The sequence below is a fragment of the Salmo trutta genome, chromosome 40 (genome assembly GCF_901001165.1).
Source record: "Salmo trutta chromosome 40, fSalTru1.1, whole genome shotgun sequence".
NCBI lineage: Eukaryota > Metazoa > Chordata > Actinopteri > Salmoniformes > Salmonidae > Salmo > Salmo trutta.
Window position 1 is genome coordinate 8163939 of NC_042996.1, and position 27430 is coordinate 8191368.

The 27430-nt window shown below is 41.2% G+C and overlaps 1 protein-coding gene and 1 long non-coding RNA gene across 4 annotated transcripts; both read right to left on the bottom strand.

Annotated features, from left to right (window-relative positions):
- Nucleotides 1–273: 273 nt before the first annotated feature.
- On the bottom strand, nt 274–25312 carry LOC115180007 (zinc finger protein 329-like). 3 transcript variants are annotated; one of them, XM_029741861.1, is made up of 8 exons: nt 25266–25312; nt 4383–4579; nt 3425–3529; nt 3217–3312; nt 2787–2897; nt 2489–2609; nt 2088–2381; nt 274–1476 (listed from the first exon to the last, which is right to left on the bottom strand). In XM_029741861.1, the coding sequence occupies exons 1-8, from the start codon at nt 25297–25299 to the stop codon at nt 512–514; spliced, it is 1923 nt and encodes a 640-aa protein (XP_029597721.1). In that variant the 5' UTR covers nt 25300–25312; the 3' UTR covers nt 274–511. The 3 variants fall into 3 exon arrangements, with proteins under 3 accessions (XP_029597721.1, XP_029597720.1, XP_029597722.1); XM_029741860.1 differs by lacking the exon at nt 25266–25312 and adding an exon at nt 4763–5094; XM_029741862.1 differs by lacking the exon at nt 25266–25312 and adding an exon at nt 4763–5094 and having other exon boundaries at nt 1227–1385.
- LOC115180010 (uncharacterized) lies at nt 21230–22886 on the bottom strand. Its single transcript, XR_003873021.1, has 2 exons — nt 22725–22886; nt 21230–21836 (listed from the first exon to the last, which is right to left on the bottom strand). It is a non-coding gene; the product is annotated as an uncharacterized LOC115180010 (long non-coding RNA).
- Nucleotides 25313–27430: the final 2118 nt, after the last annotated feature.

Here is a 27430-nt window from a genome sequence, read left to right on the forward strand (position 1 = left end):
CCTTGCTCTAACATAAGTTCTGATCTTCTTCAACATTCTGATTGTGCCCACAATTTTAGAAGTGTAGACAATTTAAAAAGACATCATGAACCGAATGCGATCAGATCTCCCTGAACACCTCTGGAGGTAGTTGGGGATGCATTGTTTCTCCATATTTTACAAGTGTAAAGGAATCTGGAGGTTTAAACCGTTTAAATTGGGTCAATCATAATCCCGCTTCTAAAATCATTATCGTTATTTGTAGTCTCGAATATCATTATTTGTAGTCTCGAATATTATGACAAATCTGAAGAAGTTTATTGAAAAACATGTTTCGGTATGATAATCTGATATACAAAAGAGGACCTGTAAAATCATGTGTATACTACTAGTATTTACATTGGAATTAACTCCTACATGGTTTCTTTCGATAGCAATTTTTTTTTTTTACGAGACTTTGTCTGTCTTTCTGTTGGAGTGCTTTTGGAGAATCTTAACCGGTCTATGAACTCTTCTCATATGATTTACCATATTACCCCTTTGAGAAAATGTTTTCGCACACTGAGCACTGGTGAGGTTTCTCCCCAGTGTGAGTATATACGTGCTTTCTAAGAGCGTCTGAAGTAGTGAAAGATTTGGGGCATTGGGTGCAGGTGTAAGGACGCTCGCCTGTGTGAGATCGCAGATGAACCGTAAGATGGCAAGATGCTTTGAAACCCTTTCCACAATGTTTACAGGTGTGGGGGTTTTCTCCTGTGTGCGTTCGTGTATGCAGCCGCAGTTCTCCTAAGGTAAGGAATGCCTTACCACATATGCTACATAAATAATTCTTCTCCCCAGCATGCATTCGCATGTGTCTCACTAGTGCACACTGCTGGGTAAACCTCTTACCACAGATAGTACACATGTGACGGCGCTCCCCAGAGTGAATGCGTACGTGCACTTTGCGATCATATGCACTCCTGTACCTCCGGTCACAGCGTTCACATGCAAATGGTCTTTCTTCTGTGTGAAGTAGCTGGTGCTTTTTCAGAGCCCCAGGAGTAGCATATCGTTTGGGACACTGGTCACAATGATACGGCATCGTGTGAACTCCCATATGTAGCGTCAGCAGTGATGGTTTTTTGAAAACCTTCCCACACTCACATGTACGAGTCCTGTTTTTGGGCGCAGGGGATCCCTCTTCTTTCTTTTTGTCCCCCTTTCTGACCACCTTTGTTTTCTTGTCAACCTGTTTGATCACCCTCTTTTTGTCCCCCTTTCTGACCACCTTTGTTTTCTTGTCAACCTGTTTGACCACCCTCTTTTTGTCCCCCTTTCTGACCACCTTTGTTTTCTTGTCAACCTGCTTGCTGTCCTTTTCTACTTGGTCGGTCTTGATGTCCTTGCAGAGGTTGGCCATTTCACTGTGAGGGAATGGAGGCAGAGTGCAGGTAAGAACCTGGGATGGCTCGTCAGCATTCACCATTACGTTGAGAGAACGATCCAAGTTAAATTCTGCAAGGAGAAAATACAGCACATAAGATTACATAACCACTATATATATTGTACACAGGTAACTGACAAGCTAAAGGAAACACCAATATAAAATGTTTTAAAAGGGCTTTGGGCTACCACGAGTTGGGCACCTTGGCATAGATTCTACAAGTGTCTGGAACTCTATTGGAGGGATGCGACACCCTTCTTCCACAATAAATTCCATCATTTAGTGCTTTTTTTGATGGTGGTGGAAAATGCTGTCTCAGGCACCTCTCCATAATCTTCCATATGTGTTCAATTGGGTTGATCTGTGACCGACGGCCATGGCACATAGTTAACATCGTTTTCATGCTCAAACCATTGTTACCATTCGTGCATTGTGGATGGGGGCATTGCCATCCTAAGGGGGCAAAATAATGGCCTGCCCAGACTTTTTATTTATACATGACCCTAAGCATGATGGGACTTTGTTTAATTAAATCAAGAACACACCTGTGTGGAAGCACCTGCTTTCAATATACTTCGTATCCCTCATTTACTGAAGTGTTTATATTATTTTGGCAGTTACATTGTAATTCATATACTTTATTAGTCAAACAATGGATGAGTGACCTATTTATTTTCCTTACCATCACAGGGTACTGGAGTAACCAACACTGAGGTCTCTGCAGGTGGCAGACCCTCCTGTTGCTCTGATGTTGAAAGTCCTAGATCCTCCAAACATCTATCAGTGCTTTCATCCAGGATTTCATTGTGGTCTTCATTTTCACAGACCTCTACCCCATTATCTATGCATTCATCTTCATCTGAATATTGCCTCCCATTGTCAGAGTTGTCTGGCTCGTAGTTAATAACAACTCTCATTTTTGGAGGGAGGGACAGTGTGGACAGGATGGTATCTGCAGTGTATTTAGAGACATGACCTGGGTAGGAGAGATCCGTTAAACTCACCTACATTGCCAAGTAAACATTTCAAGAGGTGTCCAATTGGACTATTTACTTCATAGCCATTATCTGGAAGGAGACTTACTATTGTTCAGGTTTCCATGACCCTGATGGTGCTGCAGCACTGTCTTCAATTGTTCAGGGTCAAAGACAGTCTGTCCACATCCCTCCAGGACAGAGGGGGCAGCACTGAGCCATGCTGTTGTCTAAGAGGAGCAGGGCAAGGGGAATACAGCATAATAAAGAGTTCAAATGCATTGTACCAGTCACATAAGGTTTTAGACCAGTTTTGAAATGACCAGAAACACCATTCAATTCATCTGTAGAGCCACATTACGCCATGTTCCGTCAATATTTTAGAGCTGAGATGTTTTCCTCAGTACCTGCGTGAGGTCTGGTACAGGCAGCAGCTCCTCCAGTCTGGAGAGGAACTCCCACACCAGTGTCTGCAGCGCTGTGTCATACCGAGGGCCATAGTGGACTGGGAACACCTCCTGTAAAATAGACAGTTTAGCATGGCACTCCAGCTATTGTGGAACTTGCATACCTGTTGAGAAACAATATCCCAAGTATAAATACAGTAATGTACACACATGTAAGGGTGTGTACATTCAAAACGTTATGCACAATAGTGCAAACTTCAAGCGTAGGCCATTCAAGGAGTTGGCCTGATGTTATGTCATCAGCCTCCTCCCTTAATTGTGGGAACAATGGAGGAGCAGTTGATCTAAGTAGATGTTCAACTGGTAGCCTACTTCAGAAATATATTCAAGCAAAAGCATCATAAAGAAGTCTAGAGAGAAAGTTCCTCACCTGGAAGAAATGCTCCCTCTCAGAAGGGTCTCCCAGCAGGGTTTGGACTAGCTCCACAAAGTTAGAATCTGAAGCCTCCAATTTGTCACCATGACTCTGTCATTAGGTGCAAGCAAACAAAACATCTGACAAAGGTACAGGAGTGCATCTTTCAGAAATAAAGTTCTTCCCAGTGTCTCATTCATAAAGTGTTGCCTATTTAACCTACCTCTTTGTGTAAGGATTTTTCTGTCAACGTGTGGATTATGTCCAGGTGGGCCTGGATGGTCAGGAGGTCAGCTGTGCCCGCACTGCAACACAACTCTAAAACCAGCTGGAACAGAGGTGGATGTGTGAAAAGCGGGACTAGGGCCAGGGTAGTCTGATTAATCAGGCTGTAATACACAATTTATTGGTACATACACAATTTTGCAGGCATTCATTTCAGGCTGTAAGTGTTCCTTACAAGCCAGAATGTTGAATAAAGTTAAATGTAAACTTACTCTACCAGTTGTCTGTGTGGCTTGTCCTTCAGATGCTTGAAATTTTAGGAAAATATCCACAGGAAAGTATTGTCTAGGGCCTACTAAGGTAAAGTTAATTATACATTGGATTTTTTTTCTCTCCAATCTTGCCATAACAATGAAAATGGTATATTCTGAATCGGGAGGACAGAGAATTTTTTTGGGGTGGAATTGTAGGGGAAAGAAATATTGAAAAATATTCACACAAAAAGGTATGGATTGTTCTCCATCCTCCCCTGATTCAGAATATACATTTTTCCATTGTCATGGAACGGTTGGTTCTATAGCTATTGACGAGAGAATGTCAAATATCCAATATAAAACTAACTTTACCTAGGTGCTGAACCATATCTCTAAAAGGTTGGGTAAACAATACTTTCCTGTGGAAATTTTTGGCGCAACAGCTGAAGGACAATCCCACAGACAACCGGTAGAGTAAGTTTAAATGTAATTTTATTCAACATTCTGGCTTGTAATGAACTTTTACATAATTTTGCAGGCATTCGTTGCTGGCTGTATGTACCAATGAATTGTGTATTACAGCCTGATTGATCAGACCAGGGCCAGGGCAGACGTACAGTAATTGCAGCTAGTAGCTGCCCATAGTTTGTTCCATCATAAGACTCTTCCCATCCCAACCCTCAACGTTTCCACCTCTCTCACCCTTGCTCTCAGTCCCAGGATGAGTTGGGTGCTCTGCCTGGAGCTCAGCAGCTCTGGAACCATCTCTGTCACAAAAGTCACAAATTCCTCCAGCTTCCCATATTGCATCACATTACGTTGTTGAGCCACTTGCCACATGAAAGCTGACATCAGGCGTAGAGGTGGAACCAGGAGACCCAAGGAGAACAGAGGGAGATCTGTCACCGAAGAGAAGAGCAATTAACAGATAAACAAATACATTCCATAACTCAGCTAGTTAATATTACACGCGATATGTAGGCTATAGGACATATATGAATGGTCCATGTAAAAACAAAACAAAAATGTAATGAGTCATGACATAATTTTTCTACATTTAGCTACATTTAACACAAACTAACCTTGTTCTGATGCTGGATTAATAATGTTATCCATTACTAGTTTGCAAAGAAAAACAGCCACTGGAACAAGCTACTGTTAGCTAGTTAAAGAGTTAACGTTGCTAACGTTAGAGTGACCAAGCCTAGAATATACACTAAGCGCTTACAACGTGGCTAAAAAGTTTGATATCTGCATGCATGCAAGCTAGCTAATACTATACTAGGTAGCTAGCAAACTAAACCCGTTTTCTATAGATTGCCAACATTTGCACATCCAATTAGCTTTACCAAAGATGTTCTACTCATCTATCGTTGCTTTTACTAACAACAAACAAATCATTGACATCGACGAAGTACTGTATTTCCGGGTGATGTTTAAAAACAATCCTTCAGAATAAAGGTCCTCCTTCAAAAAAGAAAGATGCAAACCACAAATATTATTATATTTGTATTGAGTCATTGCAATATATAATTTACTTTAATTGAGGGTTTATAATATTGGACACTAAAATAGCCTAATTCTCCTAACCTGCTGCGTAAGTTCTCCCAACCTGTTACAAAACTGTCAAAACACTGACTGAGACAGCTCCACTTCCGTAATTAAAATGTATTATAACGAAATATTATTAATGGTATATATTTTTGTTTCAAATGTCAACAAAATTGTCCTCCTGCCATCTTACCATGAAAATTGTCAAAGTCATCTGCAGTTTTCTGGGGACTCAATAGGGGAGCTGTCTCTTATCCATCAACATTAATTCATGTGGATGATAATAAAGCTCGCCAGCTTGTAGTCTTAAAAGACGGAAATTAGTTACAGTTGAAGTCGGAAGTTTACATACACTTAAGTTGGAGTCATTAAAACTCGTTTTTCAACCACTCCACAAATTTCTTGCTAACGAACTATAGTTTTGGCAAGTCGGTTAGGAAATCTACTTTGTGCATGACACAAGTACTTTTTCCAACAATTGTTTGCAGACAGATTATTTCACTTATAATTCATGGTATCACAATTCCAGTGGGTCAGAAGTTTACATACACTAAGTTGACTGTGCCTTTAAACAGCTTGGGAAATTCCAGAAAATGATGTCATGGCTTTAGAAGTTTTTGATAGGCTAATTGACATCATTTGAGTCAATTGGAGGTGTACCTGTGGATGTATTTCAAGGCCTACCTTCAAACTCAGTGCCTTTTTGCTTGACATCATGGGAAAATCAAAAGAAATCAGCCAAGACCTCAGAAAAAAATTGTAGACCTCCACAAGTGAGGTTCATCCTTGGGAGCAATTTCCATACACCTGAAGGTACCATGTTCATCTGTACAAACAATAGTACACAAGTATAAACACCATGGGACCACGCAGCCGTCATACCGCTCAGGAAGGAGACACATTCTGTCTCCTAGAGATGAATGTACTTTGGTGTGAAAAGTGCAAATCAATCCCAGAACAACAGCAAAGGACCTTGTGAAGATGCTGGAGGAAACAGGTACAAAAGTATCTATATCCACAGTACAACGAGTCCTACATCAACATAACCTGAAAGGCCACTCAGCAAGGAAGATGCCACTGCTCCAAAACCACCAGAAAAAAGCCAGACTACGGTTTGCAACTGCACATGGGGACAAAGATCGTACTTTTTGGAGAAATGTCCCCTGGTCTGATGAAACAAAAATAGATCTGTTTGGCTATAATGACCATCATTATGTTAGGATGAAAAAGGGCGAGGCTTGCAAGCCAAAGAACACCATCCCAAAGCACGGGGGTGGCAGCACCATGTTGTGGGGGTGCTTTGCTGCAGGAGGGACTGGTGCACTTCACAAAATAGGGCATCATGAGGCAGGAAAATGATGTGGATATATTGAAGCAACATCTCAAGACATCATTCAGGAAGTTAAAGCTTGGTCGCAAATGGGTCTTCCAAATGGACAATGATCCCAAGCATACTTCCAAAGTTGTGGAAAAATGGCTTAAGGACAACAAAGTCAAGGTATTGGAGTGGCCATCACAAAGCCCTGACCTCAATCCTATAGAAAATTTGTGGGCAGAACAAAAAAGCGTGTGCGAGCAAGGAGGCCTACAAACCCGACTCGGTTACACCAGCTCTGTCAGAAGGAATGGGCCAAAATTCACCCAACTTATTGTGGGAAGCTTGTAGAAGGCTACCCGAAACGTTTGACCCAAGTTAACCAATTTAAAGGCAATGCTACCAAATACTAATTGAGTGTGTGTAAACTTCTGTCCCACTGGGAATGTGATGAAAGAAATAAAAGCTGAAATAAATAATTCTCTCTACTATTATTCTGACATTTCACATTCCTAAAATAAAGTGGTGATCCTAAATGACCTAAAACAGGGAATTTGTACATGGATTAAATGTCAGGAATTGTGAAAAACCGAGTTTAAATGTATTTGGCTAAGGTGCGTGTAAACTTCCGACTTCAACTGTACCTCTCATATGTTCAGCCATTCCCATGGGGAAAATGGATAGGGAAAGAATAGGGTTTTGGGATAAATGCCAGAAATAAGGTCAGAGGTTAACACAGGCTTAGGAGATGTTGAACGTTTTGTTCTATGAGATAATATCAGTCATTTAACATGACCTTTGAGTTATGAAGCCTTTATCTGCTTAGTGCCTTTTCTGATTACATAAATACTTCAAAATTCACCAAAAGTGACGTTAGCTGATGAAGATGATCTCATAGAACAAAACGTATAAGATCTCCTAAGCCTGTGTTTACCACAGAACACATTTTTGGCGTTTATCCAAAAACCCTCCAAAAACTCCACTAATTTCCCCATAGGCTTTGTCCAACGAACCATGGCAGAGTTAATGCCTACAAAAAGGCACCATTACTATTGCTCTCTATGTCAGACGGAGCTGTCGTGAATGAGAATGACATGATCTACTTCCTTTTCCCCACAAACATCTGAGAGACATGACTTTGCCACGTCTATGGCATCATTGTAATAAGCTGATGTTATAATATGAAATGCTTACTTAATACATTTAGTCCAGTGTTGAACGTTTGTCCTTACTTGTGTTTGTTTCTGTTGTAGAGGATTTCAACTCAAAATATGAAAAGACAATATTTGAACTTTTGGACTGCAAGAAGTCATTTTGTTGACCTGCAGCAATAATATTAAGGCATAGCTGACTCATTCAATGAATGATATTATCTAATGTAAAGAAATTAGGAACTGACAGGATCAGATTAAGCTACAATCTTGTCTGTAAACACATGATTTTGTATCTTGAACAATCCTACTGTACTGTGCCACTTGAGGATTGGCAGATTTGTTGAGTCATCGTGCATCATTCCAGTGTTTTAATTGCTATATTGTATTTACTTCGCCACCATGGCCTATTTATTGCCTTTACCTCCCTTATCTCACCTCATTTGCTCACATTGTATATAGACTTATTTTTCTACTGTATTATTGACTGTATGTTTGTTTTACTCCATGTGTAACTCTGTGTTGTTATATGTGTCGAACTGCTTTGCTTTATCTTGGCCAGGTCGCAGTTGTAAATGAGAACTTGTTCTCAACTTGCCTACCTGGTTAAATAAAGGTGAAATAAATAAATAAATAAAAATCTCAATAACCCAATACAAGATAAGAAGACAAGGACTAGGCATCAGGATAGATAATAACACAAGTAAAATAAATAACAGAGCAGCAGCAAATGATGAGTGTAAAAGTGTGTGTGAATGTGCATGTGTGTGTAATGTGTATGTATGTGTGTTTGTGTTGTGTCGGTCTGTGTGTGTGTGCGCGCATATGTAGTGTATGTGAATGTGTGTGGGAGTGTCAATGTAGTGGTGTGAGTGAGTGTGTATATGGTTTGTATATACAGTGCCTTCGGAAAGTATTCAGACCCTTTGACCTTTTCAACATTTTGTTAAGTTAATGATTACTGTTTAGCAGTCTGATGGCCATGAGATAGAAGCTGTTTTTCAGTCTCTCGGTCCCAGCTTTGATGCACCTGTACTGACCTCGCCTTCTGGATGGTAGCGGTGTGAACAGGCAGTGGCTTGGGTGGTTGTTGTCCTTGATGATCTTTTTGGCCTTCCTGTGACATCGGGTGCTGTAGGTGTCATGGAGGGCTGGTAGTTTGCTCCCGGTGATGCGTTGTGCAGACTGCACCACCCTCTGGAGAGCCTTGTGGTTGAGGGCGGTGCAGTTGCCATACCAGGCTGTGATACAGCCCGACAGGATGCTCTCGATTGAGCATCTGTAAAAGTTTGTTAGGGTTTTGGGTGACAAGCCAAATTTCTTCAGCCTCCTGAGGTTAAAGAGGCGCTGTTGCGCCTTCTTCACCACACTGTCTGTGTGAGTGGACCATTTCAGTTTCCATTTAAGAATGATGGGGGCCATTGTGTTCTTGGGGACCTTCAATGCTGCAGACATATTTGGTACCCTTCACCAGATATGTGCCTTCACACAATCCCCTCTCGGAGCTCTAGGGACAATTCCTTCGACCTCATGGCTTGGTTTTTGCTCTGACATGCACTGTCAACTGTGGGACCTTATATAGCCCTGCTCATTATACCTTATCCAACCTCTCAGTTCCTCCACCCACACATGCTATGACATCTTCTGGTTTCAATGATGTTTCTAGAGACAATATCTCTCTCATCATCACTAAATGCCTAGGTTTACCTCCACTGTACTTACATCCTACCATACCTTTGTCTGAACATTATACCATGAAGCTATTTTATCGCCCCCAGAAACCTGCTCCTTTTTCTCTCTACTCCGGACGTCACAGACAACCAATTCTTATAGCTTTTAGCCATACCCTTATCCTCATACTTCTCTGTTCCTCTGGTGATGTAGAGGTGAGGCCCTGCAGTGCTTAGCTCCACTCCTACTCCCCAGGCGCTCTCTTTTGATGACTTCTGTAACCGTAATAGCCTTGGTTTCATGCATGTTAACATTAGAAGCCTCCTCCCTAAGTTTGTTTTATTCACTGCTTTAGCACACTCTGCCAACCCGGATGTCCTAGCCGTGTCTGAATCCTGGCTCAGGAAGTCCACCAAAAACTCTGAAATCTTCATCCCTAACTACAACATCTTCAGACAAGATAGAACGGCCAAAGGGGGCGGTGTTGCAATCTACTGCAGAGATAGCCTGCAGAGTTCTGTCCTACTATCCAGGTCTGTACCCAAACAATTTGAACTTATACTTTTAAAAATCCATCTCTCTAAAAACAAGTCTCTCACCATTGCTGCCTGCTATAGACCACCCTCGGCCCCCAGCTGTGCTTTGGACACCATATGTGAACTGATTGCCCCCATCTATCTTCAGAGCTCGTGCTACTAGGTGACCTAAACTGGGACATGCTTAACACCCCAGCCATCCGGCAATCCAAGCTTGACGCCCTCAATCTCACACAAATTATTAATGAACCCACCAGGTACTACCCCAAAGCCGTAAACACTGGCACCCTCATAGATATCATCCTAACCAATTTGCCCTCTAAATACACCTCTGCGGTTTTCAACCAAAATCTCAGCGATCACTGCCTCATTGCCTGCATCCGTAATGGGTCTATGGTCAAACGACCTCCACCCATCACTGTCAAACGCTCCCTGAAACATTTCAGCGAGCAAGCCTTTCTAATCGACCTGGCCCTGGTATCCTGGAAGGATATTGACCTCATCCTGTCAGTAGAGGATGCCTGGTTATTTTTTTTAAATGCCTTCCTCACCATCTTAAATAAGCATGCCCCATTCAAGAAATTTAGAACCAGGAACAGATATAGCCCTTGGTTCTCCCCAGACCTGACTGCCCTTAACCAACACAAAAACATCCTATGGCGTACTGCATTAGCATCAAACAGCCCCCGTGATATGCAACTTTTCAGGGAAGTTAGAAACCAATATACACAGGCAGTTAGAAAAGCTAAGGCTAGCTTTTTCAAGCAGAAATTTGCTTCCTGCAACACAAATTCAAAAAAGTTCTGGGACAATGTAAAGTCCATGGAGAATAAGAACACCTCCTCCCAACTGCCCACTGCACTGAGGATAGGAAACTCTGTCACCACCGATAAACCCACAAAAATTGAGAATTTCAATAAGCATTTTTCTACGGCTGGCCATGCTTTCCACCTGGCTACCCCTACTGCAGTCAACAGCACTGCACCCCCCACAGCTACTCGCCCAAGCCTTCCCCATTTCTCCATCTCCCAAATCCATTCAGCTGATGTTCTGAAAGAGCTGCAAAATCTGGACCCCTACAAATCAGCCGGGCTAGACAATCTGGACCCTTTCTTTCTAAAATGATCTGCCGAAATTATTGCAACCCCTATTACTAGCCTGTTCAACCTCCCTTTCGTGTCGTCTGAGATTCCCATAGATTGGAAAGCAGCTGCTGTTATCCCCCTCTTCAAAGGAGGGGACACTCTTGACCCAAATTGCTATAGACCTATATCCATCCTACCCTGCCTTTCTAAGGTCTTCGAAAGCCAAGTCAACAAACAGATTACCGACCATTTCGAATCCCACCGCACCTTCTCCGCTATGCAATCTGGTTTCAGAGCTGGTCATGGGTGCACCTCAGCCACGCTCAAGGTCCTAAACGATATCGTAACCCGCCATCGATAAGAAACAATACTGTGCTGCCGTTTTCATTGACCTGGCCAAAGCTTTCGACTCTGTCAATCACCACATCCTCATCGGCAGACTCAATAGCCTTGGTTTCTCTAATGATTGCATCGCCTGGTTCACCAACTACTTCTCTGATAGAGTTTAGTGTGTCAAATCGGAGGGCCTGTTGTCCAGACCTCTGGCAGTCTCTATGGGGGTGCCACAGGGTTCAATTCTTGGGCCAACTCTTTTCTCTGTATACATCAATGATGTCGCTCTTGCTGCTGGTGAGTCTCTGATCCACCTCTACGCAGACGACACCATTCTGTATACTTCTGGCCCTTCTTTGGACACTGTGTTAACAACCCTCCAGATGAGCTTCAATGCCATACAACTCTCCTTCCGTGGCCTCCAACTGCTCCTAAATACAAGTAAAACTAAATGCATGCTCTTCAACCGATCGCTGCCCGCACCTGCCCGCCTGTCCTGCATCACTACTCTGGACGGTTCTGACTTAGAATATGTGAACAACTACAAATACCTAGGTATCTGGTTAGACTGTAAACTCTCCTTCCAGACTCACATCAAACATCTCCAATCCAAAATTAAATCAAGAATTGGCTTCCTATTTCGCAACAAAGCATCCTTCACTCATGCTGCCAAACATACCCTCGTAAAACTGACCATCCTACCGATCCTCGACTTTGGCGATGTCATTTACAAAATAGCCTCCAATACCCTACTCACCAAACTGGATGCAGTCTATCACAGTGCCATCCGTTTTGTCACCAAAGCCCCATATACTACGCACCACTGCGACATGTACGCTCTCGTTGGCTGGCCTTCGCTTCATAATCGTCGCCAAACCCACTGGCTCCAGGTCATCTACAAGACCCTGCTAGGTAAAGTCCCCCCTTATCTCCGCTCACTGGTCACCATAGCAGCACCCACCTGTAGCACGCGCTCCAACAGGTATATCTCTCTGGTCACCCCCAAAGCCAATTCCTCCTTTGGCCGTCTCTCTTTCCAGTTCTCTGCTGCCAATGACTGGAACGAACTACAAAAATCTCTGAAACTGGAAACACTTATCTCCCTCACTAGCTTTAAGCACCAGCTGTCAGAGCAGCTCACAGATCACTGCACCTGTACATAGCCATCTATAATTTAGCCCAAACAACTACCTCATCCCCTACTGTATTTATTTATTTTATTTATTTTATTTTGCTCCTTTGCACCCCATTAACTCTATTTCTACTTTGCACTTTCTTCTACTACAAATCTACCATTCCAGTGTTTTACTTGCAATATTGTATTTACTTTGCCACCATGGACCTTTATTTTATTTTTTGCCTTTACCTCCCTTATTTCACCTCATTTGCTCACATTGTACATAGACTTATTTTTCTACTGTATTATTGACTGTATATTTGTTTTACTCCATGTGTCTGTGTTGTTGTATGTTGTCGAACTGCTTTGCTTTATCTTGGCCAGGTCACAATTGTAAATGAGAACTTGTTCTCAACTTGCCTACCTGGTTAAATAAAGGCGAAATAAAATAAAATAAATAAAAAATAGACAGGTGTGTGCCTTTCCAAATCATGTACAATCAATTGAATTTACCACAGGTGGACTCCAATCAAGTTGTAGAAACATCTCAATAATGATTAATAGAAATAGGATGCACCTGAGTTCAATTTAAAGTCTCGTAGCAAAGGGTCTGAATACTTTGTAAGTAATCTATCTGTTTCCTATTTTTAATACATTTGCAAAAATGTCTAAAAACCTGTTTTCACTTTGTCGTTATGGGCTATTGTGTGTAGACTGCTGAGAATAAAAATAAAAATCAATTTCAGAATAAGGCTGTAACGTAACAAAATGTGGAAAAAATCAAGGGGTCTGAATACTTCCCGAAAGCACTGTATAGTCTAGCGAGTGTACATAGGGTCAGTGCAGAAAGTTTGGGTACCATTAATGGACTATTTAGCAGTCTGGCTAATTAGCAGTCTTATGGCTTGGGGATAGAAGCTGTTTCGGAGCCCGTTGGTCCGAAAGCCGAAGCTCTGGTACCATTTGTCGGACAGGAGTAGAGTGAACAGTCTATGGCTTGGGTGGCCTGGAGTCTTTGGCAATTTTCCAGCCTTCCTCTGGCCTCGCCTGATATAGAGGTCCTGGATGGAAGGGAGCTCGGCCCCAGTGATGTACTGGGTTGTCCGGACCACCCTCTGAAGTGCTTTACAGTCAAGGGCGGTGCATTTGCCATACCAAGCGCTGATGCAGCCAGTCAAGATGCTCTTGATGGTGCAGCTGTATAGCTTTTTGAGGATCCAAGGGCCTATGCCAAATCTTTTCTGCCTCCTAAAGGAAAAGAGGCACTGCCATGCCCTCTTCACGACTGTGCATATGTGTGTGGACTGTGTTAGGTCCTTAGTGATGTGGACGACAAGGAACTTGAAGCTTATTTCTACAAGGCTCAAGACAAACTCTCTGCACCACTGGTCTTGTAGATAAAAAGGTAGGCCTATGGCAAACCCTTTCATACTCCCTCAGTTCGTGTCTTGGTTTTAACTTAACAGTCCTTCACTGACAGTCCTTCACTGACTGGTAGGCTATTTAAAGAATGCATGGTGGGTGAAGGAATTGACTGACAAATCTATGGATATAGCAGCCTATAGCTTAATTTCGCTAGTCAAACAGATAGCCCTACCTCTTATTCCTAAATAGGAAGAAATATGTATCAACACAAAGTCCTCGTTGTTAGTAAAGACTAATTAAAATGAAGACATTGAAATGAATTATGCCTACTCGAATTTGCCTACTTTCAGCACCATGAGCTGTCTGACTGATTGTACCGTGGCTGCAGCTTCAAGTTTCAGCACAATGTAAGTTACTTGAATCTGGCTTATTGTGAGGTCAGTAACACTGATAAATAGCCTACATCATGGGAAAGAAACATATTGCTTTTAATAATATCAATTATAGTAGTAGCAAGCTATCAAAGTTGATGTCCGGTCCTTCTCACATTCACGCTCTTCTTCTCAAACTGAACAGAACATTGGTTATAGGCTAGTCCACGCAGAATATTTTTTGGGGTAGGCCTATTAAGAAATTATTTCAGAAGAAGCCTTTGACTCTCCTCCTGAACAGCCACTGTAGGCCTATACACAACACAGCCATTGGGCTAGGCAGCAAATAAAAACATTTTTGATCAGTGACAGCAGAACAGGCCGAGCTTCAGGTTTGGAATATCCATTGCAGTGTATAATGCAGCCTAGTTTTACTTACACCATCCCAGCAGCTATCTTAGAAATCAGTGTCGATTTCAGCATGTAAATGTTGGTGGGGCAAAACAAAAAAGTAATATGCATGCCAGCAAAACCACTACACAACACAACACTAAACAATACATTCATTGCACTATAACGGTGACAAACGGTGCCCACAAACTGTTAGGGCACCATAATGAATTCTTACCACTGCTACACCTGGCTATCAGCGGAGCCTTGTCTGGCAGTGAAACAGTTCATGCAATCTCATTTACTGCCTTTTAAAAAAGCATAGCTGATATGACTGATGATTACATTTCTCTAAAACAGACTGTAGGCTACAGGTGCACCATCAAGTAAGAATAGTAGGCTAAGTTATGAGGGAGGAAAGGGACCAAATTATTAGGGTGAGGCACATGGGCTACTAACAGCTTACTACACAACATACACTTAGTATTACTTTCTTGGCTACAGTATACATATCTTCCTGGCATATTACATCATTTATGCAGCAGCATACAATACATTTTTGGACTCACCTTATTGTGCTATGCTCACTTGAACAGGAAGGTGGTGCGTCGGTCTTTCTTGTGGGCTCTAGAAAGAGGCCCGATATTCCGACTTGGAATTTTCCGTATTTTCCCAGTCTGAGCTAGATTTATCCGAGTTCCCAATTGTCTTGAACTCACTGAAGTCTGAGATTTCCTAGTTCCGTGTTTTCAGTTGTTTTGAACGCGGCAGAAGTCATGCTGGATTGACAGCATGGCCAATGTATTCAAACATTTCTGGCCCATGGCGTTACCCCATTTTTCTTAATATCCAATTGATAGTTACGATCTTGTCTCATTGTTGCAACTCCCCATCGGACTCGGCGCCGGTCGAGAGCCAAGCTGCACTGCTTCTTGACACACTGCTCGCTTAACCCGGAAGCCAGCCGCACCAATGTGTTGGAGGAAACACTGTCGAACTGACGACGGGGGTTAGCTTGCAGGCGCCCAGCCCTCCACAAGGAGTCGCTAGGGCACAATGAGACAAGGACATCCCAGCCGGCCAAACCCTCTCCTAACCCAGACGATGCTGGGCCAATTGTACACCGCCTGTACACCGCCTCATGGGTCTCCCGGTTACAGCCGACTGTGACACAGCCTGGGATTGAACCCGGGGCTGCAGTGGTGCCTTAGCACTCATTGTTGAATTTGAGATTTCCAACTTGTTCTTTAATGTTTATGTCCAATGGCCGATGAGCACGGACACATTTTATCTATAATTTCTCTTCAAATGACAAGGATTGTAAAGAATTTGCCAATAGATTGCCAATTTAATGCATGATGATTCCTGCTTGTCTAGTTTGCTAGCTAAGATTTTGAAAGTATGATGTTGACATGATCAGTCCAATCAATGCTACGGTAGATATAAAGTGATTTGACGTAATTTTATCTATGGCCAATGACCTTGAGTCTTCTTGGATAGGCAATTCTAATGTAAGTCTATAGCAGCACCCAAGGGGCTTGAATTTTCGAGCTCTACCCCTAGATAGTGTCCCCATAAGTGACAGAACACTGAGCCAATCACGTCGCAAACAATAGCATGGTATTTTTTTCACTGTAATAGCTACTATAAATTGGCCAGTGCAGTTAGATTAACAAGAATGTAAGCTTTCTGACCATATAAGACATGTCTATGTCCTGGGAAATTATATTCTTACTTACAATGTCATGCTAATCACATTAGCACAAGTTAGCTCAACCGTCCCGTGGGGCAGAATTTGAATTTATTTAAACTTTTACATTTACTTTTGATACTTAAGTACATTTGAGCATTTCCATATACTTTTGATACTTAAGTATATTTTACACCAAATACTTTTACTCAAGTAGTGTTTTACTGGGTGACTTTCCCTTTTACTTGAGTCATTTTCTACTAAGGTATCTTCTACTCAAGTATGACAATTGAGTACTTTTTCTACCACCGACACATGGATTATATGTTTTTTTTTACATTGTTTGCAAACTGATATGTGACACGTATTAATGCCAAATAACATGCAAAACAGGGACACACAAAAAAACAGGTGGGGCTCAACTGCCCTGAATGACGCGTCGCCACTGTTTGAAATATAACTTTGCTCTGTGCTTCTCTCAACATGCACTTCGTAGCCTATAGGCTATAAATAATTTGATTGAGACCACACAAATAGTCTGTAGGCGCACTTGATATTGCCCGCCCAGGGGAGAATCATAGATGACGGTCGCCATTGCGCACATCAATATATAGCCTAATAAGCAACTAATTCTAAAACGCTGAGAAATATATACATTTCGTCAATTACATGACCATCCCCTGGACTAGATTTAAAAAACAAATGCTAAACCAATATCCCCTTGACTGAAATTGAAAAAGCAATCACTCAGGCCCGGAAGCTAGGATATGCATATAATTGGTAGATGTGGATAGAAAACAGTCTAAAGTTTCTAAAACTGTTAAAATTATGTCTGTGAGTCTAACAGAACTGATATGGCAGCCAAAACCCCGAGGACAAACCATCCCCCCCAAAAAATTATCAGCTTACCACTATTTTCAATGGCTATCAAGTTTATTATAAGGTGAAGTCCTCCCAGATTGCAGTTCCTAGAGCTTCCACTAGATGTCAACAGTCTTTAGAAAGAGTTTCAGGATGGTTTTTGGAAAAATGAGCGAGAAATTGTAGTTTTTCTAGGTGGCTCCCATTTTGACTGTAGTGTTTCCAAGCGCGTGAATGAGAGCGCGTTCTTTGGTATTTTTCTCCGGTAAAGACAATAACGATTCTCCGTCTTAAATTTTATTGTTTATTTACATATTAGGGTACATAAGGTTTGATTATAAACATTGTTTGACTTGTTTGGAAAAGTTTATTAGTAACGTTTGGCATTCATTTTGTATGCATTTTGATGGAGGGAAACTGGGTGGATTATTGACTGAAGTGTGCCAGCTTAACTGAGTTTTTATGGATATAAAGAAGGACATTATCGAACAAAAGGACCATTTGTGATGTAACTGGGACCTTTTTGAGTGCCAACAGAAGAAGGTCATCAAAGGTAAGGTATTTATTATATTGCTATTTTTGACTTTCGTGTCGCACCTGCCTGGTTGAAATATGTTTTTCATGTGTTTGTATGCGGGGCGCTGTCCTCAGATAATCACATGGTGTGCTTTCGCCGTAAAGCCTTTTTGAAATCTGACACAGTGGCTGGATTAACAAGAAGTTAAGCTTTATTTTGATCTATTACACTTGTGATTTAATGAAGTTGAATATTTATAATACTGTAGTTTGAATTTTGCGCTCTGCAATTTCACCGGATGTTGTCGAGGTGTCCCGCTAGCGGCACGCCTTTCCCAGAGTTAAGCGCCATTTATACCTTGCGTTAACGTACTGTAAGTCCTGTCCTGATTTTGTCCACATTCTGACTGTGCCCACATTTGACATTCACATTTTCTGTGCCCACATTTGACATTCACATTTTTTTTATGCAAAACGCTATATCGCCTTACTCTCAGAGAAATAAGTAGTAGGCCTAGGTTACTGCTATGTAGTCGAATGTAACAAAGCTTAGCTACATTTTTAACTGTACGAATTATACATTTGTGACATCGATACAGTAATGAGATGTGTATGTAAAACATTTACATTTGGCATTTTAGTCATTTAAGCATATACTTTTGTCCCGAGTGATTTACAATTAGTACACAAGACGCAGATTCTACATGTTAGTGAGCTAGCTAGTTTGTTTACAACCTGCAAAAAAGTTCCACGTGACTTGCGCTCCTGCGTCACAATACCTGGCACTCTGGTCCTGGATCTTGGACCCGCTACTCGCGCAGGTCGAGGATTAGTTTCAGCCAGGGTTAATTTGCATTTCACATATGATTTATAGCGTGGATAAGGTTACCAAATGCTCCGGGATCCGGACCCTTTTTTTCAATTTCTGCCTAAAATGACATACCCAAATCTAACTGCCTGTAGCTCAGGACCTGAAGCAAGGATATGTATATTATTGATACCATTTGAAAAGGCAACACTTTGAAGTTTGTGGAAATGTGAAATTAATATAGGGAAATTTAAGACATTAGTTCTGGTTAACCTCTACAGGATTGGTGTCCCTAAACCGGGACAGTTGTTGCTCAATATGCGATAATGTGACTAGAATGACGTTGTAAACAACAGCCAACTTTCCAAAACATAGACATGTCTTATATGGGCAGAAAGCTTACATTTGTGTTAATCTAACTGCAGTGTCCAATTTACAGTAGCTATTACAGCAACAACAAAAAAAGACCATGCAATTGTTTGAGGATAGTGCACAACAACAAAACACTTTTATCACGGCAACTGGTTTGATACATTCACCTCTGAAGGTAAATAATGTACTTCCATTCAGTAATCTTGCTCTGATTTGTCATCCTGAGGGTCCCAGAGATATAATGTAGCATAGTTTTGTTTAATAAAATACATTTTTATATTCAAATGTAGGAACTGGGTTTTACAGTTTGACCCCACTGCTGTCTCTGGCTCCACACCCACCCTGCCCGGCCATCTAGATGTGTGAAGGTTAGTGTAGGGAAGCTAATGATCCATCATTTGTGACATTCCTGGGAGTGTGTAAACTTAATTTTTTTATTACCATAGCATTTTTGTATGTTCTCTATAGGTATGTACTTGAAAATGTATAAATTGACCAATTCGGCACATTTGGGAAAACTCCTGGCAGACTTGATACAAAATATTGTGTAGCGATGTAATTCTTCTATGGATCAGTTTGAAACTTTGCACACACACTGCTGTCATCTTGTGGACCACATCTAAATTACACCTAGAATCCTATCAATGTATGGCCATTCTCTTGCATTTCAAAGATGATGAAAAAAAATGTAAACGCATGTTTATTTTTTTGAATTATCTTTAAAGTGCCCTTATTAAGATGGCTAGGTGAGACAACCACCACATATCACAGTCAAATACCGTATTCAAACATTCCATTTGAGCTAAACAATGGATATACAGTTGAAGTCGGAAGTTTACATACACCTTAGCCAAATACATTTAAACTCAGTTTTTCAAAATTCCTGACATTTAATCCTAGTAAAAATTCCCTGTTTTATGTCAGTTAGAATCACTGAACGCGTCTCCTCCCTGAGCGGTATGACGGCTGCGTGGTTCCATGGTGGTTATACTTGAGTACTATTGTTTGTACAGATGAACGTGGTACCTTCAGGCGTTTGGAAATTGCTCCCAAGGATGAACCAGACTTGTGGAGGTCTACAATTTTTTTTCTGCAGTCTTGGCTGGTTTCCTTTGATTTTCCCATGATGTCAAGCAAAGAGGCACTGAGTTTGAAGGTAGGCCTTGTTGAAAAATTACTTGTGTCATGCACAAAGTAGATGTCCTAACCGACTTGCCAAAACTATAGTTTGTTAACAAGAAATTTGTGGAGTGGTTGAAAAACGATTTTTAATGACTCCAACCTAACTGTATGTAAGCTTCCGACTTCAACTGTATAGTGTTTTGCATAAAAATATATAGTTTCAATATACATCTAAAATCTATGAATAATATGAGAACACTAATATTTGACACACACTTGATGGTACCCACAAGCAATAATTTCGGGTGAAAAAACACCAATGTGAAAAATTGGTGGATATAGCAAATAAACTCATGTAGCCAATTCAATTGACGCATAGTGAACTGAGTGTGATCAAATCTTCATTAAAACCTCTGGAGGTAGTCGGGACACTTTGTATATGCATATCTTACAAGTGTTAAGGAATCTGGTTGGTCAAACAGTTTAAATTGTGTAAATGTCATCATCATCGCACTTCTAATCATTATTTGCAGTGCGAATATCATGTGTAGATGTGACAAACCTTGATTTGAAGTTTAATGAAAAACATGTTTTGATATGATAATCTGATATACAAAAGAGGACCTGTAAAACCATGTATTTAAAACAAGATTATACATGGAATTTCTTGTCTCAATAATTCCAATCAATATTTCGATTGGAATTACCTATTACATAATCTCGTAAAAATGCTTTGAGTTCGAAATAAACGTTCTGTGTTTCTTTCTGTTGGAGTGCTTTTGGAGAATCTTAACCGGTCTATGAACTCTTCTCATATGATTTACCATATTCCACCTTTGAGTAAATGTTTTTCCCACACTCTGAGCACCGGTGAGGTTTCTCCCCAGTGTGAGTATATACGTGCTTTCTAAGAGCGTCTGAAGTAGTGAAAGATTTGGGTGCAGGTGTAAGGATGCTCGCATGTGTGAGATCGCAGATGAACCGTAAGATGGCAAGATGCTTTGAAACCCTTTCCACAATGTTTACAGGTGTGGGGGTTTTCTCCTGTGTGCGTTCATGTATGCAGCCACACTTACATTTTTTACATTTTAGTCATTTAGCAGACGCTCTTATCCAGAGCGACTTACAGTAGTGAATGCATACATTTCATAAATTTTTTCTCCGTACTGGTCCCCCGTAGGAATCGAACCAACAACCCTGGCGTTGCAAACACCATGCTCTACCAACTGAGCCACACAGTGGTAGAGCATGAGGTACGGAATGCCTTACCACATTTGCTACATAAATAATTCTTCTCCCCAGCATGCATTCGCATGTGTCTCACTAGTGCACACTGCTGGGTAAACCTCTTACCACAGATAGTACACATGTGACGGCGCTCCCCAGAGTGAATGCGTACATGCACTTTGAGATCATATGCACTCCTGTACCTCCGGTCACAGCGTTCACATGCAAATGGTCTTTCTTCAGTGTGAAGTAGCTGGTGTTTCTTCAGAGCCCCAGGAGTAGCATATCGTTTGGGACACTGGTCACAATGATACGGCATCGTGTGAACTCCCATATGTAGCGTCAGCAGTGATGGTTTTTTGAAAACCTTCCCACACTCACATGTACGAGTCCTGTTTTGGGATGCGAGGGATCCCTCTTCTTTCTTTTTGTCCCCCTTTCTGACCACCTTTGTTTTCTTGTCAACCTGTTTGATCACCCTCTTTTTGTCCCCCTTTCTGACCACCTTTGTTTTCTTGTCAACCTGCTTGCTGTCCGTTTCTACTTGGTCGGTCTTGATGTCCTTGCAGAGGTTGGCCATTTCACTGTGAGGGAATGGAGGCAGAGTGCAGGTAAGAACCTGGGATGGCTCGTCAGCATTCACCATTATGTTGAGAGAACGATCCAAGTTCAATTCTGTAGGAGAAAGTACAGGAGAACAGATTATATAACCACCATATATATATATATATATATATATATATGCTGAACAAAAATATAAACACAACATGTAGTGTTGGTCCCATGTTTCATGAGCTGAAATAAAAGATCCCAGAAATTTTCCATATACACAAAAATATTATTTCACAAATTTGTTTACATCCCTGTTAGTGAGCATTTCTCCTTTGACAAGATAATCCATCCACCTGAAAGGTGTGGCATATCAAGAAGGTTGTTAAACAGCAGGGTCATTACACAGGTGCACCTTATGCCGGGGAAAATAAAAGGCCACTCTAAAATGTGCAGTTTTGTCACACAACATAATGCCAAAGATGTCTCATGTTGAGGGAGCATGCAATTGGCATGTTGACTGCAGGAATGTCCACCAGAGCTATTGCCAGAGAATTGAATGTTAATTTCTCTACCATAAGCCGCCTCTCGAACATCGTTTTAGAGAATTTGGCAGTATGTCCAACTAACCACGCCAGCCCAGAACCTTCACATCCGGCTTCTTCACCTGAGGGGTCGTCTGAGACCAGCCACCCAGACAGCTGATGAAACTGAAGAGTATTTCTGTCTGTAATGAATCCTGTTTGTGGGGAAAAACTAATTCTGATTGGCTGGGCCTGGCTCCCATGGGATGCCCTCCCATGCATGGCTGCGCCCATGCCCAGTCATGTGAAATCTATAATAATAATTTATTTATTTCAATTGACTGATTACTTATATGAACTGTAACTCAGTAAAATCATTGAAATTATTGCATGTTGCGTTAATATTTTTGTTCAGTATATAAATTTGAATTTAGATGCTATTTTAGTCATAAATTATGGATGAGTGTTTGACCTTTTTTATTTTCCTTACCATCACAGGGTACTGGAGTAACAAACACTGAGGTCTCTGCAGGTGGCAGACCCTCCTGTTCCTGTTCCTCTGATGTTGACAGTCCTAGATCCTCCAAACATCTATCAGTGCTTTCATCCAGGATTTCATTGTGGTCTTCATATTCACAGACCTCTACCCCATTATCTATGCATTCATCTTCATCTGAGTACGGCCTCCCATTGTCAGAGTTGTCTGGCTCGTAGTTAATAACAACTCTGATTATTGGAGGGAGGGACAGTGTGGACAGGATGGTATCTGTAGTGTAATTAGAGACATGACCTGGGTAGCAGAGAACATCAGTTAAACTCACCTACTGTATATTACCAAGTTAAAAAGACAAGAGGTATCCTATATGACTCTGTACTTCATATCCATCATCTGGATGAAGACATAGGGATCGATTCAATCCTTTGGCGGTGTCGGAGGTGGAACTGTGTTAGAGCTGTCAAATCCACAAGTGGCTCCCGGCATTACACCTAAAACGGACATTGCCATTGGCTTCACGGAGTCGCATTAACAAAAATCCCATGCAACCTTGTTTACAAGTTTGAACACTGGAATGTGAGATGTAATCTATACCTCGATTAGGATGACAGAAATCCTCATTATTTAGTTTAATGATTTTTCAATTTGAGTATAATTACTTCTACATAGGCTGCACTTTTTCGCTCAGAAATTCTAACGCTTGGCGGATGTGGCTTCATGACAATGATCGGAAGAGCAGCTTCTCACCGATTTGACGGCTCCAACACAGTTCCACCTTCGACACCGCAAAAATATTTATAGCTATGTGGGTGTCTGCTATTGCCGGTTAGCGGTTGATCTGATTGAATCTAGGCCTTACTATTGTTCAGGTTTCCATGACGCTGATGATGCTGCAGCACTGTCTTCAGTTGTTCAGGGTCAAAGACAGTCTGTCCACATTCCTCCAGGACAGAGGGGGCAGCACTGAGCCATGTTGTTGTCAAAGAGGAGCAGGGCAAGGGGAATACAGGATAATAAAGAGTTCAAATACTTGAGTTTTTAGACAAGTTTTGAAATGACCAGAAACACCATTGAATTCATCTGTAGAGCCACATTACGCCATGTTCCATCAATATTTTACAACTGAAAAGTTTTCCTCAGTACCTGCGTGAGGTCTGGTACAGGCAGCAGCTCCTCCAGTCTGGAGAGGAACTCCCACACCAGTGTCTGCAGCGCTGTGTCATACCGAGGGCCATAGTGGACTGGGAACACCTTCTGTAAAATAGACAGTTTAGCATGAAATGGGTCCAACAAAGATGCACTCCAGCTATTTTGGAACTTGCATACCTGTTGAGAAACAATATCCCAAGTATAAGTACAGTAATGTACACACATGTAAGGGTGTGTACATTCAAAACGTTATGCACAATAGTGCAAACTTCAAGCGTAGGCCATTCAAGGAGTTGGCCTGATGTTATGTCATCAGCCTCCTCCCTTAATTGTGGGAACAATGGAGGAGCAGTTGATCTAAGTAGATGTTCAACTGGTAGCCTACTTCAGAAATATATTCAAGCAAAAGGATCATAAAGAAGTCTAGAGAGAAAGTTCCTCACCTGGAAGAAATGCTCCCTCTCAGAAGGGTCTCCCAGCAGGGTTTGGACTAAATGAGGACTTGTTCTCAACTAGCCTACCTGGTTAAATAAATAAAGGTGAAATAAAAATAAAATAAAAAGCTCCACAAAGTTAGAATCTGAAGCCTCCAATTTGTCACCATGACTCTGTCATTAGGTGCAAGCAAACAAAACATCTGACAAAGGTACAGGAGTGCATCTTTCAGAAATAAAGTTCTTCCCAGTGTCTCATTCATAAAGTGTTGCCTATTTAACCTACCTCTTTGTGTAAGGATTTTTCTGTCAACGTGTGGATTATGTCCAGGTGGGCCTGGATGGTCAGGAGGTCAGCTGTGCCCGCACTGCAACACAACTCTAAAACCAGCTGGAACAGAGGTGGATGTGTGAAAAGCGGGACTAGGGACAGACGTACAGTAATTGCAGCTAGTAGCTGCCCATTGTTCGTTCCATCATAAGACTCTTCCCATCCCAACCCTCAACATTTCCACCTCTCTCACCCTTGCTCTCAGTCCCAGGATGAGTTGGGTGCTCTGCCTGGAGCTCAGCAGCTCTGGACCCATCTCTGTCACCAAAGTCACAAATTCCTCCAGCTTCCCATACTGCATCACATTACGCCATAGTGTCACTTGCCACATGAAAGCCACATCAGGCGTAGAGGTGGAACCAGGAGACGCAAGGAGAACAAAGAGAGACCTGTCACCGAATTGAAGAGAGGAATTAACAATTAAACAGATAAACAAATAATAAATGCAAAATCGACTAATCCCATAACTCAGCTTGTTAGTAATATTACAAGCTATGTGTAGGTAGACTATAGGACACCTTTGAATGATCCATGTAAAAACAAAATGAGTCATGCCATATCATTTTCTACATTTAGCTACTGCTATGTGATAAGCAATGCATGACAAAACTGCAAACTAATCTTGTTCTGATGCTGGATCAATAATGTTATCCATAGCTAGTTTGCAAAGAAAAAAGTGTGACATTTGGATTAAATGTGGCTTTTAAAACATATTCCAAGGTCAAATAAATGTCCATAATGCGAATCACTGTATATGGAATACATATTGGCTTATAGAGCAAAAACTATTCTGGGTGCCTCAGTAAAAGTATTTTAGGGAATACTCCGTAGGGCCTGTATAGTATATTTCATGAGGCTCTGAATAATGTGTGTTGCTGGCCTTTTATTTTGGTCAAACAGCTTAAAGTGGGTTGCCTGGACAATATATATTGTACAAATATAGCACTGTACAGGAAAAATGATTTATTGTGTGTCCGTACAACCAGGGTCCAGTCTACTCACTAGAGTCCATAGAATACAAAACAGATGAGTTTGAACAAAAAGCTAGGTCATGGGAAGCTTTATGTTGACATTTGAGCAGTGATACACATATCAGCACCATGGACAGCTACCCTTTTAGACTGTTACGTTGTCATTGTCAGCCTAGCTCCAAACATGTGGCAAATATGTGTCCCAAAAGCATATGAATATAATTTTATATTTTAGTCAGTGCAAGACCACACACTGGTAAAGAAAAAATGTTACTACTGGTGTCAAATAAACGGGAAACAGCCTGCTGGTTATTTCTCAGTCTTTCTTATAATGCCTACATTTAATCCTGCATATTATATTAATTCCAAAGCAATACATTAATTCACTGTTATTGTGTTGAATATCAGTTGGAAAAACAAAACACATCAACTTTTTCTTTTTGCTTACCCTGGTGTGAAATAAAATCATTCCATTCATGACTTTCATGCACTCTTGCTTTGCGCTAATGGATTTGCCAAATACCAATTATTAGCAGGTGATTAGTTAAGAAGCCGACTGCAACAACGATGGAGTGTCATACCTGTATGACTGACACATTTATACATTGTATTGCTAGTGACAACAAGGTGAAATTAAACTAAATGGTACAAACAGAGAATGTAAATGAGGCTCTGGAGAGTTTAAATGAGGGAATATAAACTGCTCGGCAAAGACCCTCAGACATACTTTTGAGGATAAAGAGCATGGTTCTAATTTTCATCCTGATGTAGCCATATGAGGAAGTGTCAGTGGTGCAGCTCAATCAAATGTCAGACACCCAAGATATTGGGAATGAATACTACCACTTAGAGACTGAAAGTTATGGTAGTGGTTTATTGGATGAGGAAATCGCAAGCTCTATGACAACTAGCATGTAACTCGAGAGGTTGATGTGGAAATAAGCGAGGATACACTGAAATGTGTTTTGTCAGACGCTTTTATGGCCTACCGCAACTTATGTTGTATTGCAGCCACCAATTGGACGGGGGTGAAATAAATATACAAAAAAGGTCAATTCCATTACGGATAAAGGAAAAATGTAATTCGTTCACAATAAAGAGAAAGATGCGAACCTCAAATATGAATCTCTTCGTATTTAGTCATTTTAATATATAATTTAGTTTAATTGAGTGCTTATAATATTGCCCACTAAAATCACAACAAGAAATGCCACATTACAGACATAAGAAATGTAACAGACAAGTAGTGATTTCCTAACTGTTGGACAGCTCTACTTCAGTAATTCAAAAATAATTATAACAAATGAAATATTATTCATGTTTATTTTTCAAATGTCAACAAAAGTACCATTACTTTCATCCTGCCATCTTACCAAGAAAGTTAGAGAGCTCATCGTTGTGTTAAAGGCTTGTCCAACCTGCTTACCTTGTCAGACGGAGGTCAAAGTCATCTGCAGTTTTCTGGGGACACAATAGGGGAGCTGTCTCTCAACCATCCACATGAATTAACAGGGATGATAATGTCTGACCTGCGGTGACATCTGCCTATTATTCCCTCAAGCCCAGAGAAAACAGGGTCCCTCATATTTCAGCAGCTGATTAATGTTCTCCATGACATTTAGATATGCTGTCTCTTGGCAAATGGAGAATGATCATACAGCAGTCTGTTACGCAAATGAATAATGAACAGTGGGCACACACGTGAGTGGGTATGCAACTTCCGAGCGAATTCTTTTAATAGTATGTGGTAACTTGCCACAATGGAAATATTCAATAACCTAGCTAGGTATACAAGCAATGTATTATTATCTAAAT

Excerpts from the sequence above, each read along its gene's own strand:
- LOC115180007 (XM_029741861.1), bottom strand. The coding sequence starts at position 25,299 with ATGGATAACATTATTGATCCAGCATCAGAACAAG. Across the intron at positions 2,898-3,216 it reads AGAGGGAGCATTTCTTCCAG|GAGGTGTTCCCAGTCCACTA; the intron begins GTGAGGAACTTT and ends TCTATTTTACAG. Across the intron at positions 2,610-2,786 it reads CTGTACCAGACCTCACGCAG|ACAACAGCATGGCTCAGTGC; the intron begins GTACTGAGGAAA and ends TGCTCCTCTTAG.